General features: G+C 48.7%; 2 protein-coding genes across 2 annotated transcripts; one reads left to right on the forward strand and one right to left on the reverse strand.

Annotated features, from left to right (window-relative positions):
• The first annotated feature begins 1,253 nt into the window (after positions 1 to 1,253).
• On the forward strand, positions 1,254 to 5,836 carry L228DRAFT_222126 (multidrug efflux transporter AcrB transmembrane domain-containing protein). Its single transcript, XM_018330292.1, has 3 exons — positions 1,254 to 1,815; positions 1,877 to 5,339; positions 5,502 to 5,836. Exons 1-3 carry the CDS (start codon positions 1,531 to 1,533, stop codon positions 5,609 to 5,611), a joined length of 3,858 nt encoding a protein of 1,285 aa, XP_018186641.1. The 5' UTR covers positions 1,254 to 1,530; the 3' UTR covers positions 5,612 to 5,836.
• Positions 5,837 to 8,235: 2,399 nt separating this feature from the next.
• Positions 8,236 to 12,838, reverse strand: L228DRAFT_239968 (hypothetical protein; the record flags this gene model as incomplete). The annotated part of the gene is made up of 2 exons (XM_018331193.1): positions 8,236 to 8,682; positions 8,753 to 12,838. 2 exons carry the CDS (start codon positions 12,836 to 12,838, stop codon positions 8,236 to 8,238), a joined length of 4,533 nt encoding a protein of 1,510 aa, XP_018186642.1.
• Between the last annotated feature and the right edge of the window lie 909 nt (positions 12,839 to 13,747).

Here is a 13,747-nt window from a genome sequence, read left to right on the forward strand (position 1 = left end):
CACTTCAACACGCACGAGGAAATGCAAGCCGCCCTGGACCGCCAGCCCGCTGATCACAAGAAACGTATCCCTCCGGGAACTACATCTGACAAGCCAAGCATGAAGGTCTTTGAGGAGCGTCTACCCCGAGACGGCGCTGGAAGATGGCAGGCAAGCCGCCGCGGTGGTGCCACTGCTGGTCCCCGAAGCGGTGGAGCTAGCGATAGCGACACTGGTCGTGGCCGTGGAGGCTTTGGCCGCGGAAGAGGCCGAGGTGGTGATCGGGGCCGTGGTCGTGGCGGCAGAGGAAGCTTTGCTCGCGGCCCGGCGAGCGGTGCTGATGGTTCTGCTCCATCATCCGCTCCCGCGCCTGCCCCTGCTGGCGGCGACTCGTGAATAACAGAAGTGGCGTCCAGAGCCTGTAAGGGCAATGGACTCTAAGTCCCGACGTTCTTTTCTTAACCGAAGGGGTCTGCATTGATAACAGACATTTCTTCACTTCTTTAGCTTCTGTTTTGCTCTTCCGCTCCGTTTATTCTCTTTTTTCTTTTATTTTCTTATTTTCTTTTTTCATATTCATTTTCCCCTTTTTCATCATTCTTTCATTGATTTTGTCTTATACCTAATGAGGTCGGCGAGCCACCGCGCATTGTGCTAGGGCAGTTTGTCCGGCTCGGATCGGGTTCATGGGTACGGCAAATACTTTTGAAAGTCGTTGTAGCATACATTTTCTACTGCGTCATACGGAGCGAGGGTTAAAGCTTGTGATCCAACATTCTCCTACGAATTCACTTTGTCTGCTATCACTGGTTTTCTCTTCTATGCGTGTCCGTCTGCTCCTTTTATTTGGATGCTTGGCGAATTATTAGGTAGCTTTCCTTTTGTCATTCAGATATTATCGCGTGTAATTTAGCCATCGAGGAGAGAGTGTGCGTGGGAGTGGAAGCGGAATGAGAATAAAAAAAAAGTATTGCTGGTCGATTGCATCTAATTGAATACAATTAACTAGCTTTTCATGGAGTGATTTTGACTATCAATGTGATGATTGGATTTTACTCATACCACCAACTACATTCTTTGTATCTTGTGAAGCTGTCAAGTGTATTCTGTATGTGCAATGCAGTAACGGATAACTGTACGCTGGCAAGGATTAAGGTTTGAAATGATGGGGTTGGGGCGGGATACAGAGCCGAACCGACGATAGGCGAGGGAGCTCATGGTGTCATCTGTCTCGTCGCTGTCTCTCCGACCCTGGTGGCCAAACCCCCATCTGGCATGAGACAACGCCTTCTCTCTCTTCTCGGGGTCACCTTCATATCTCTCTAATTTTACGCAGAAGTATCGATATAATAGCGACGGCCAATCTCTCTTTGAACTCAGTAAAAGCATCAGTCTTTCCCGAATAAGGTTCTCTCTTATCAGTATTGCCGCAAACTCACGTCATCAACGGCTTTGCAGGGACCAGATGCAGGTACAAGCTTAAGCTTCACATGCTGTCGCCATCGCAAGTGACTACTTGACGCTGAGAGGACGCCTCAATTTCTAGTGAGGATGATGGGTCAACGACTTTCATTTCATCGATTTCTCTTCATATTTTGGCTGGCACTTTTTGCCGTCCTTGTCTCGGGGGATAGCGATGACGAGTGGACGTACAAGCACGAGCCCGGTCGGTGCGCCATTCGAGGACACTGCGGGAAAAAGTCCTTCTTTGGCGGACAGCTGCCGTGTCCTGATAATGGACCTGCTGAAGATCCGTCAGATGCTGTGCGCGAAAGGCTGGTCAATATCTGTGGAGACAAATGGTCCGAGGGACCGGTCTGTTGCCAAGAGGATCAGGTATGTGTAATCCGGGTGGGGACAGTGTATTTTTGGAGCCTCAGAAGCTGACCTATATCAGCTTGATGCTTTATCTAGCAATCTGAAGCGTGCAGAGACCATTATCGCGTCGTGTCCGGCATGCAAGGAGAATTTTTTCAATCTCTTTTGCACATTTACCTGCTCACCTGACCAGTCGCTTTTCGTCAATGTCACCAAAACGCAGCTAGCTTCGAGCAAAAAGCTTATTGTCACGGAACTCGATACTCTTGTATCTGATACCTACGGAACGGGATTCTATGACAGTTGCAAAGATGTCAAGTTTTCTGGGACCAACGGTTATGCAATGGACCTTATTGGCGGTGGCGCCAAGAATTACACTTCCTTCCTAAAGTTCCTGGGAGACGAGAAACCATTTGGGAGCCCGTTTCAGTTGAACTTTCCTAGGCCGGCAGGGCGCGAGAAGGACGGCATGAGCGCCATGGACAATACCCCGAAGCAATGCAATGATACAGACACCCGGTACCGTTGCGCCTGTGTGGATTGTCCGGCAGTGTGTCCGGCATTACCGGAGGTGGCAGAGGCGAAAACATGTCATGTTGGCGCGCTTCATTGCCTTTCGTTTGCCGTCATTATCGTCTATTCAGTTTTCCTATTGGTCCTTGTCGCGGTCGTCTCAGGACATGTAGCATACCAGAGACATGCTAGACACAAGAGCGAACGACTGCGGCTATTGCAGGACGCGGCTGCAAGCGATGATGAGGATGAAGGCGATGTGGTTCTCGATGCTGGCTTTTTAGATCGGCCGCAAAAGTACTATCGGCTAAACACTTTTTTCGACAAGGTGTTCCGCAAATTAGGAGAGATTGCGGCCCGCTTCCCCGCAATTACTATCGGAACGAGCATCGTCATTGTTGGGCTCTTGAGTATCGGGTGGGTTAGGTTCGCAGTCGAAAGGGACCCTGTACGCCTATGGGTCAGCCCCAACTCGGCTGCAGCGGAAGAAAAGGCATTCTTTGATGAAAAGTTTGGACCGTTCTTCCGTGCACAACAAGCCTTCCTGGTCAATGATACGGGCTCTGAACCCGGTCCAGTCTTAAGTTATGATACACTTGGATGGTGGTTTGATGTGGAACAGCGTGTGCAGCGACTCAAATCCATCTCCAATGGAGGCACTTTCGATGAAGTCTGCTATAAACCGACTGGCGATGCTTGTGTCGTACAATCCGTGACCGGGTATTTCGGAGGCATGTTCAGCAGCGTTGACCCGGACACATGGCAGGATGACTTGAGAGCTTGTACAGCTTCGCCGGTCAACTGCTTGCCTGATTTCCAGCAGCCTCTCAAAAGGGAGATGATTCTGGGCGGATGGGAGGAAACTGGGGATGTGGTCGACTCAAAGGCGCTAATTGTGACGTGGGTGGTGAAGAATCATCCCGAGGGCTCAGGTGAAGAGGCATATGCCATGGACTGGGAGCGCAGCCTCAAATCGCTGCTGCTGGCAGTGCAAGACGAAGCACGGGACATGGGTCTGCGACTGTCCTTTTCGACCGAGATCAGTCTGGAGGAAGAACTAAATAAATCGACAAATACTGATGCGAAGATTGTCGTGGTGAGTTATATCATCATGTTCATCTACGCATCATTGGCGTTGGGATCTACGACTTTGGCAACAAAGTCAATCCTGTACCGTCCCGCAAGTGCGCTGGTGCAGTCCAAGTTCACGCTAGGCATCTTTGGCATTATCATAGTCTTGATGTCTGTATCAGCGTCTGTTGGCTTGTTTGCGGCGGCTGGCGTCAAGGTTACTCTTATCATTGCCGAGGTGATTCCATTTTTGGTGCTCGCTGTTGGAGTGGACAATATCTTCCTCATTGTTCACGAGTTTGAGCGTATCAATGTCAGCCATCCGGACGATACTATCGAGCTGCGCGTCAGCAAGGCTCTTGGCCGCATGGGCCCTAGTATTCTCCTCTCGGCCACTACCGAGACGATTGCCTTTGCTCTGGGCGCTGTGGTTGATATGCCCGCGGTGAGGAATTTTGCGGTATACGCGGCGGGAGCGGTGTTCATCAATGCCCTTTTGCAAGTGACCATGTTTGTGTCTGTCCTCACATTGAACCAGCGCCGTGTTGAGAGCAACCGGACAGACTGCTTCCCATGCATCAAGGTCCGAAATTCGGAGGGTCTATCCAGCAGCCTGACAGGTGGACGGCCATATGCTGCCGAGGACGAAGGGCTTGTTCAGAAATTTGTCCGTCGAATTTATGCTCCTGCTCTGCTCAACCGCAAGACCAAGGTCGGGATAGTTGTTGCATTCCTTGGGCTCTTCACTGCTGCAATTGCGCTTATCCCGCGAGTTTCTCTGGGACTTGACCAGCGCATTGCTATCCCCAGCGATTCGTATCTGATCAACTACTTTAACGATCTATACGACTACTTTGACTCTGGACCACCCGTCTATTTTGTCACGCGCGAACTCAACACCACACAACGCGCTCACCAGCAACAGCTCTGCGGCCGGTTCTCAACCTGCGATCCCTTTTCCATTGTCAATGTGCTTGAACAGGAGCGGAAACGGCCTAACATTTCTTACATTTCTGAGCCCGCGGCAAGCTGGATCGATGACTACTTTATTTGGCTCAATCCCGCACTAGAGGAATGTTGCGTCGAAGGCGCTACTGGTGAGGTTTGCTTTGAAAACCGCAACCCACCATGGAATATTACCCTCTATGGCATGCCTGAGGGGCAAGAATTCATAGATTATCTCTCCAAATGGATCGAATCACCCACAGACGAATCCTGTCCTGTAGCCGGCAAGGCCGCCTACGGAGACGCTCTTGTCATTGACCAAGCCCGTCTCACCACTCCTGCCAGCCATTTCCGATCCAGTCACACGCCGCTTCGCAGCCAAGAAGATTTTATCAACGCGTACGCCTCTGCGCGACGCATCGCCAATACCCTCCGCGAACATACCGGAGTGGATGTGTTCCCGTATTCTAAATTCTACATCTTCTTTGACCAATACGCAACGATTGTCCGTCTCGCGGGTACTCTGCTCGGCTCCGCACTCGCCATGATTCTCGTCGTGTCCTCGACCCTGCTCGGTTCCGTGATGACTGGCGCCGTGGTCACCATCACTGTCATTATGATTGTCATCGACATTATCGGCAGCATGGCCCTGTTTGGCGTCTCCCTCAATGCAGTGTCACTCGTCAACTTGGTCATATGCGTCGGCATTGGCGTCGAGTTTTGCGCGCACATTGCTCGCGCCTTCATGTTCCCGTCTCGCAACATTATGGAGCGCGCAAAGAGCAAGTTCCGTGGCCGCGATGCCCGTGCCTGGACTGCCCTCGTCAATGTGGGAAGCAGCGTGTTTAGCGGCATCACGGTGACCAAACTACTAGGAGTCATTGTCCTGGCCTTTACCCGCAGCAAGATTTTTGAAATTTACTATTTCCGAATCTGGCTCTCCCTCGTCGTCTTGGCCGCCACGCATGCTCTGGTCTTTTTGCCCGTCGCCTTGAGTCTTGTCGGTGGAGAGGGTGAGTTTCATTTTCCATTGTCAATTGTCCACTGTTCACTGTCCATTGTCCATTTGCCCATCTTTCACGTCTATTCCCATGCGTCACACTCCACATCTATTCTTTCTGTTCTATTACACTAAACCATCACGTTTGTTTTCATATACACTAACACAGTACTAGGCTACGTCGACCCCGAATCCGACGGCGGTCTCGAAGAAGACTTGACTTCTCGACGATACCGTGCCCTGCTACCCGAAGAAGACGATGACGATTACGATTTTGATGATTGAAAACTCGTGTTAATGAGCTGAGCATGTATATCGGTAGCATGGCAGTATCTTATCATGTATTCTGTATACCAGCAGCGCGGTATCGTACCATGTAATTCTGTAATATGTACCTACCTACCTACCTACCTACCTATCTAGTATCAAGCATGTCTGAGAGATGGGAACCTGAGGCAGATTTGTCATATAGCTGAATAATATGTAGAATTGCTCCAATTACTTTCCCCTGTAGATTCGCAGATTAAAAGAGTCTATTGATAAATAAAGTGTTCAGTGTCATCGTTTAGTTTCTACGTTCTAAAGTCAAAAGTTAAAGACAGAGTCCAACATCCAATGTTCACTTGTCTCAAATTAAAAGTTAAAGTCAAAGGTCCAAGCCAAAGTCTTACGTCCAAAGAGTAAAGTAGAAAACTCAAAAGGAAAAAGGAAAAGCTACAAAGTATCTTTACAAGTCTAAACCTTCAATAGTAGTCTTGAGTCTTTGGGGCTTGAACAAAAGATAGCCGGAGAGTTTAAAGACTATAAGTAGAAACAATTATCAATTGACATTCAGGATACATGTCTGTTATAACCAGACTCTATTGTAAAGTTATCAAGTGTTGTTCTTCTCATCTACAGAAAAAGAAGCAAATGCTACAGGCTACAGCAGTACGACAGAATGGTGATGTTGTGGTAGATCGTAGTAGAGAAGCTTGAGTCTTTGACTGTTCCAGCCTTCTAGGAGCTCTGACAACGACCTTATAAATGGTTGTTGTTGCTAAGCTAGATATAATACAAATGGTAAAGCAACATTGAACAGGCCAGACAGAAAGGAAGTGATGCACCATGTAGTTAGTGTAATAGCAAAATGAAGAAAAAGAAGAAGAATGTCATTCAAAATATATATTAGTACACTATACATGTCTATAACTCTGTATCTTTATAAGACTTAAAACTATAATAAAAAGAAAAAAAAATAGAAAGAAAAAAAAGAAAGAGAGGAGAAATAAAAGAAGATACAAAACCTAAAGTTTGAACTAAAAAACAAACTTAAAACTAGAAATAAATAAATACAAAGTAGAAGAGATACTGGATAATAAAAGAAGATATAAAATACAGAACCTAAAGCCAAAAACAAAAATTTTTATAAATTATAAAATAAAATACAAGTAAAAATAGAATAGTCTAAATAGAATATCTAAATATAATAAGAAAGATTTAAAGAATAAAATACAAACAAAAGGAAAACAAAGAATGTAAATTGTAAATGAAAGAGAATAAACAAAAAGAATATACAAACACAAAACACAAACCTAAAAAAAAAAAAAAAAAAAAAAAAAAAGAAGAAGAATAGAAAAGAAAAGAAAAGAAAAATATAAAGATGGACAAGTAGCAAGCTGCCAAGCAGCAAGCCACAATACAGAGGGCCAGAGGCTAGTACAGAGGACACAAAATGAACAAATGCAGAATATAGAGATTAAAAGGCACAAAATGGAGAGTATAGAGAAATACAGATCAAAGGCACGAGATACTGAATAAAACAGTACGAGAGGAAATGGAGAATAACAAGTCACAAGGCACACGAGAAACATGAATAAAAGGCACGAGAGAAAACTGACTAAAGAGAAAGGTATGTGAGAAAATGAATTAAAGGCACGAGAGATAGATAAAAGATACGGCAAGAGAGATGAATAAAAGGTAATACCGTAGAATTATACTGTTATACATATTATACGTAGACTAGGGATTATACTATGGACATATGTTTGTTTCAAGAAAAAGAATATAAAATAAAATAAAGAAAAGTAAAAAGTAACGGGAGAGAAAAAGGAAAAAGAAAACAGGTGAGGAAATGAAATCTATCGTGTACCATCCAGTTCTATCGTTGCTTAGTATCTTCATAACCGATATTCGTGTGCGTGTGCGTGTGCTTTTTAAAAAATGCTCAGTTGCTTGCTTGCATGGCAGACCGTTGCTTTTATGCCCTGCTGCGCCAAAACCAGAAAATAACGACAAAAGAAAAACCTGAGAACGGCAACAAAAAAAAAGGATAACAAATAAAAAAGAGAACAATAAGAATTAAAAAAAAAGTGAAAAAAACAGAATAAAAGGCCGAGGTATCATAAGAGGATTCCAGAACCTGTCATGCAGAGAGCAATTGAAGAGAAAGAAAAAAAGGGTTCAAAGGTAAAAAAATGTATTCCAACATAAAGAGATTCGTCCGATGCAAGCGCAGACGCCAAGAATATGCCAAGCGGGGGGGGAAAAGTAAAAATGAGCATGGAAAAAAAGGCTGGATATTGTTACTTGAACAGGAAGAAAGAGACGTGTTTCGTAAATTGGATAGGAGGATGGAGTGAAGATTCGTGCCTTGGCTGACAGAGAAGTTGAAAGAAAAGAAGAAAGTCCGGAGAGGAGAGGGAGGGTTGAGGTCGGAATAGATCAGTAGCTTCAAGAGGCGTAGAGTAGAAAGGGAGGTGGAGAGAGAGTGGCAAAGGATTGATAGTTGAGGTATCATGGTAAGTGAGGCCAGAGTTAGCTGAAAGGTACTTTGATCAATACCCTTCAGGTTTGCTCTCGGTTGCTGCAAGAGGGTCGGTCATCCTGTTTCTCAACCATGAGCTCTGGCGATAAAACAGGATCCGCAATCATGTTCGGTTTGGTTCATGACCAGAACCTGAAATAGCCTGCTCAACCTGCTTCTTGTCCTCTTCCTTGGACGAGGTCTCTTTAAAGGCAGCTGATTCGCGATCTGAAGGAGCAGTCTTTGCGGCAAAGAGGTCTGGTTGACGCTCCACGAACCAGCCACCTCTTTCCCATTCACCAGCTTCATACAACGCTGCGTTTCGAGCCTCGTCATTACCGATACCCTCAAACAATACGCTTAGCCGTTTGAAATCAATGGGCTTGAGAATCCAACCGTCGAATCCAGCCTCGGTGTATATGTGACGATCCTTTTCAACAAGTGATGCCGACACTGCAAAAATGGGAACTCGCCCATTGAGAGAGGCCCGGGCTGAAAGTATGTTGGATGCATGTGTCTTCTCAAACGATCGAATCATTTTGGTGGAGGTGAGACCATCAACGATTGGCATCTGCAAAAGCTTTTGATTAGATTTCATCATTTCCCCAAAGAAAAGCCTTTTTCGTCAAGGAAAAACTCACTTGCATATCCATGAGCACCACGTCGAAAAAGCCTGGCTTCTCTCCATATGTTCCAGCACACTCCTCACCATTGACGGTAAGGTAAACTTCATGACCCAATTTCTCAAGACGCTTCTTGACGATTTTGCTATTGACCGGGTCGTCTTCCGCAACCAAAACATTGAGATGGCTAGTGTCCAGAGGAGGCGCTTCCAGCTTCTTTGACTCTTCTGACACATCAAACGATACTCTGGAGTTCCGCTTTTCTGCTATCTGCCCAGAACTAGTTGCTGACGAAAAGTCTTCATCCGGCATTCTCACGGGCTTGACCGGCACTCTCGAGCCCGTGACAGGAGCTTCTCCAGGCTTATCTCCGAGGACTTGACGCAACGCGGCCTCTGACCCACTTTCCGGCCGAGAGTTTGTGCGCCTCGCTGAGCGACTGGGGGCATTGGGTACTGAGAGATGTGACTCTGTCGGTTCACCTTGAACGCCATGAGTCGTTGATTTCGCCTTTGGGCTGACCACGGTTGGTTCTTGAATGGCGTCAATCAATCTTTCGACGTCACTCTTTCCACTTCCACTTCTGACACTCATTGCGCTCATAAAGCTTTTTGTACTCTCGAGGCTGCGAAGACTCTTCCGGCTTGCTACGCTGTCGTTACTATCCTTTCGAGCCATGGAAATATCCCTTGGTAGAGAGCGTGACGGGCCAACAGTGTTGGCAGCAGCACCTCTATCCACAAGCAACAATTCACCCTCTACGGGAGCAGGGGAAGGCGAAGCCTCCGAAACACGACGAGGCTCTGGAGCTTTTTCACCAGCCTGTGTCAATGCTGGAGGAGTCTTTTGTTCTTCCGGGAGATCGAACAGGAGCTGGATCACAAACCGGGAACCCTTGCCCTCTTCCGACTTCACCCTCAACTGCCCATTCATGTTACGAATTGTTCGCGACACAACCGCCAGGCCCAATCCGAGGGTCTTCTTTGACAGCGAATCTTGTACAAGTGCCTTGGAACTCGGGGCCAAAGCATCGCCAATAGACCCATCGCCGCCGGCCTGCACTTGCTCCAGTTCAGTGAATAAAGTGTCAAGCTTATCAACTGACATGCCAACTCCAGAGTCTTCGACCGAGATTTCTACTTCAGCCTTGCCCTCTTCGAATCTTGTAGGCCATGCCTCTATGCGCACAAATCCTTCGGTAGTATGTTGTATCGCATTGGCGATTATATTCGAAATCGCTTGTCGAATCTTCCGTTGGTCCCCAATGACTTTGGTCGGCAAGCCCGGATGCTCCACCAATTGGTAGTCAATCTGTTTGCGTTTTGCATCTCCCTGGAACATTTCAAATGCCTCCCGAATCGTGAAGATCAAATCCAACGGCTCAAATTTGACAAGGTTATGCCCTTCCTCTGCTTTGGTCAGGTCGAGTAAATCATTGATGACGTAAATGAGAGATTTAGAAGCCGAATGCGACTTTGCGAGATATTCCCGTGTTTCGCTGTCAATGGCACCTTCGAGTGCTATTTCGAGATAATTGATGATGGCATTGAGCGGTGTTCGAACTTCGTGCGCCGAATTGGCAAGGAGGAGTCGCGTGAGTTCGCTGGTTTGCAATGCCGCCTCCTTTTGTCGCCAAACATCAATAAATTTACCATACACTAGGCAAAGCACGGCGGCGGTCTCAATCTGTTCCTCGGACCATTCACGGCATTTGCCAACGACCGTCTCGCTCCATGTTTTGAAGCTTGTCCGGGGCTCAAGGTAACCTTCGGTGCCTTCTTTAATGACCTTGTCATAGGGGTTCCCGGCCCATTTCACATGTTTGACTTGAGCTTTACGGAAGAACACAATAAAATCAAGCCCGCCAATCGACAAAGGCACAAAGAGGAGACCTGCTATGAACTGGAAGCCTGGAGGATACCTCAGATCCGGAAAGTCTTCTCGAATATCTTGCGAGGTCATCACAGAGGTAAACTTTCGCATGCGGAGATATTCCAAGAGGGCCAACGCTTCTTGCGGCTGCTCCAGCTTTCCCAGAATCTTTGTCTCGTCCCTGATCGAAAGCAGGCCCAGGTCGGCGTCGAACAGATTAAGCAAGTCCTCAGAGGAGGCGATTATGTATCCAGAGGGATTGGAGGGCGTTGAGACGGTATTGATCAGCTTCCGCGCTTGGAGACGAGAGGCATAGGAAAGCCGCTCAATGTTTCGAGAGACGGAATCTCCAATCAACCGGCACATTTTCCGAATAGGAAAAGACACCCTCATGCCCTGAGATCCGTACGAATGGCAGGAGATGAGGCCCCAAAGTTCATTGAATGCATTGATCGAAATGGACATGGAAGCCCTCACGCCCATGTTAGCCAAGTATTTGATGTGAATCGGCGACATGGCGCGCAGGTATGCATAGGTCATGTCGAGCGGGGTCTCCAGGTCGGCAACCGTTCGACAAACGAGCCGCGCCGTGACCTGCTCACGGTCGTACAAAAGCCGCACCTTGTTGATCTTGTAGAGGTCTCGGGCCTGTTTTGGAATATCTGAGGCGGGGAAATGGAGGCCATTGTACAGATCGAGCGTCGCTCGTGGATCCACCAATTCGGTGACGACTTTACCATTCCATGCCTGGTCGAATTGGTAAATCATGACGCGATGAAATCCCGTTAATTCCTTGACGACGCCCACAAGCACCTTGAGCAGCCTCTCAAGAGTGGGTGCGGCTGACAGCTGTTCTTGGATCTGGGACATGATGTTGAACACCTCCATGGCAGCGGCTTCACTCTTGCGCTTCCGCGCGCTTCGAAGGATCCGGAGCGGCTTGCTCAGCGTCTCTGTACTTTCGGCATATTCTTCGGGGTTAGGTTGGCTGTTGAGGGTGTCCTCGGGTCCTTCTAAGCCCGGCTCACCCGCTGGAACAAGAGGATAGAGGGTGTCGTCCTCGAGCTCAAATTCGCAAATGACGAGCTCCGGGTGACGCTCGTTCACGTGCATTGCACACCAGAGCTTTTGGGATCGCCGCTGCCCGGGCGGCCGGATGGACATGGTAAAAACCTCGGGCCCGTTGGTCGCGGGATCGGCGTCATCCTCGCGCACAAAATCAACGTGATCGAGCATATTGTCCGCTTGCTCCTCCGAGAGAATGTCTGTAAAACTTTCCAGGTCGAATAGCTCGCGCGGCGAGTAACCAATAAATCGTTTCGAATTTTCGCTGACGATTCGCACGACAAGTCTGCCATCGCTTTCTTCCTGCAACGCCAAGAGAAAGCCAAAGGACTGGACGGCTCCCGGGATGTGGATGGGCTCGTCCTCGCAACGCTGCAGGGTCTCACCGCCCCGACCGGTGATGACGGCATGGCCACCATCGACAACAGTGTGTTTGAACCTCGACGTCACAAGCATGCCGCTCTCGCTATCCTGCCCATCATGGACACTCTTGGTACTCTTGATACTCTTGATGGATGGACTTTGGGGACGCAGTGGCCCAGGGCCACTGGTACTGTTGGTCTCCGACTTCCCCGTCGAGCCACCCTCGCTGAACAAGCGCAGCTGCTTAATGTCGATTGTAGCTGAGCTCGCGGTGGGCCTGCGCTTGCTGGCCTGTCGACTAGCGGCGGCAGAGGTGGCGTCCTGCGGCGTGTGACTGACCGAGGGCGTGCCATGTCTTCCAGGTCGGCCTTCTGGTTGCGACGAGAGATCGGAGATGCGGCTTTGGGCGATGCTATCGACCGAATCTCTCCGAGCATCGTTATTGCGAACGGAACCAAAGGGAAATCCGTCTGTGAAGCTGCCGCTCTGCTCGGAGCGAACCGCAGGGGTCTGGTAGGGATCAACGGAGACCACCGATCGAATGGGAAAGACCCTGTCCGTGGATGCTGGACTGAAGATTTCGGACGGAGGTTCGGATAAGGCGGAGGGAGAAAAGGCAGGGCCCTCTCGAGTGGGCGGAGAGGAAGAGGTGGGACCGGTAAGCGGCAGATGCAAGTTCCCTGGGGGAACGGTTGAACGGCTTGGTTCTGCAGTAGTTTTCTGAGACTGAGCTAAAGACTGCGCCGTCAATGGCGCACTCATGTGCGAATCCCTCCTGGGCGATCCATCTCCTGCTGCAGACATGCTCTCTAAAATCCAAGTGTATTCCTCCTTGCGTAGTGGGTACTTCTATTTTGATCAAGTCGACGGTCGTCGGAGGGTGGGATTGGTGATGCGCACTATCTGGCCCGCATTCGTAGTCGTGCAAAGTCAAGGAGCCGTATGAAGCTCACAATCGAGGACCATCTAATAATGACCTTTATTCCCACGATATGCCGGGGTGTGCTCTGACGAAGGCGACGACGACGACGACGACGGTGCCGAAGACGATTGCTAGGATTCCAAAACGGCTTCAACAACGAGGAAAAGGACGACTGAAAGAGCGAAGACGAGGAGGAAAAGGTGTTGAAGGGGCAAAAATGCGAGATAGGGCTCGACCAGGGGTGGAGCAAGCCTGTGTGCGCAGCTGCACACGCGAGATGATCGGTGCAAGGTTGCTGAGAGGGAAGAGTGCAAGGACGAAATGGTAAAAAGCCCGCTTTCCTTTTCTCCCGCCGACTTGTAAGATGTAGGAAAGGATCGTCTTGGTCCCAGGGAGAAAGAAAGGGTTTCGCCAGCTACCGAGGCCGAGAGTGGGGTGGGAAATGAGAGAGCTTGTGGAGGAGCAACGTCAAGTAAACTAACGTAAGAGGTGAGAGGACGACATCAGCACGCAGTAGGGCAGAAGAAAGAGAGGTTATCGGAATGCTGTAATCCCCGATCGCATCGAGTAAGACTGTTGTAATTTAGGTGTGGATGACTCTTTCCGACACGACTTTCTTCCGTCCTCATCGCACTTCCATAGAGACAGAGGCAGGAAAGAGGTACAAGTTGTAGGGCGGCGAAACAGTATACTTTAGTGACAGGGGGCCACCGGGGTTTGATCGTCTCCAGTCTGGACGTGGTGGGGAGGGAGGGGGGATGTACAGTATTAGAGCGGGATTATTGGTTAGG

This window comes from Xylona heveae (genome assembly GCF_001619985.1).
Source record: "Xylona heveae TC161 unplaced genomic scaffold L228scaffold_8, whole genome shotgun sequence".
In the NCBI taxonomy this organism is placed as follows: Eukaryota; Fungi; Ascomycota; class Xylonomycetes; order Xylonales; family Xylonaceae; genus Xylona; species Xylona heveae.

Bases quoted from the DNA above. Each gene is read 5' to 3' on its own strand.
- L228DRAFT_222126 (XM_018330292.1), top strand. From the start codon at position 1,531: ATGATGGGTCAACGACTTTCATTTCATCGATTTCTCTTCATATTTTGG. The intron at 1,816-1,876 runs GTATGTGTAATC...GACCTATATCAG, and splicing joins TCTGTTGCCAAGAGGATCAG to CTTGATGCTTTATCTAGCAA. The intron at 5,340-5,501 runs GTGAGTTTCATT...ACACAGTACTAG, and splicing joins GAGTCTTGTCGGTGGAGAGG to GCTACGTCGACCCCGAATCC.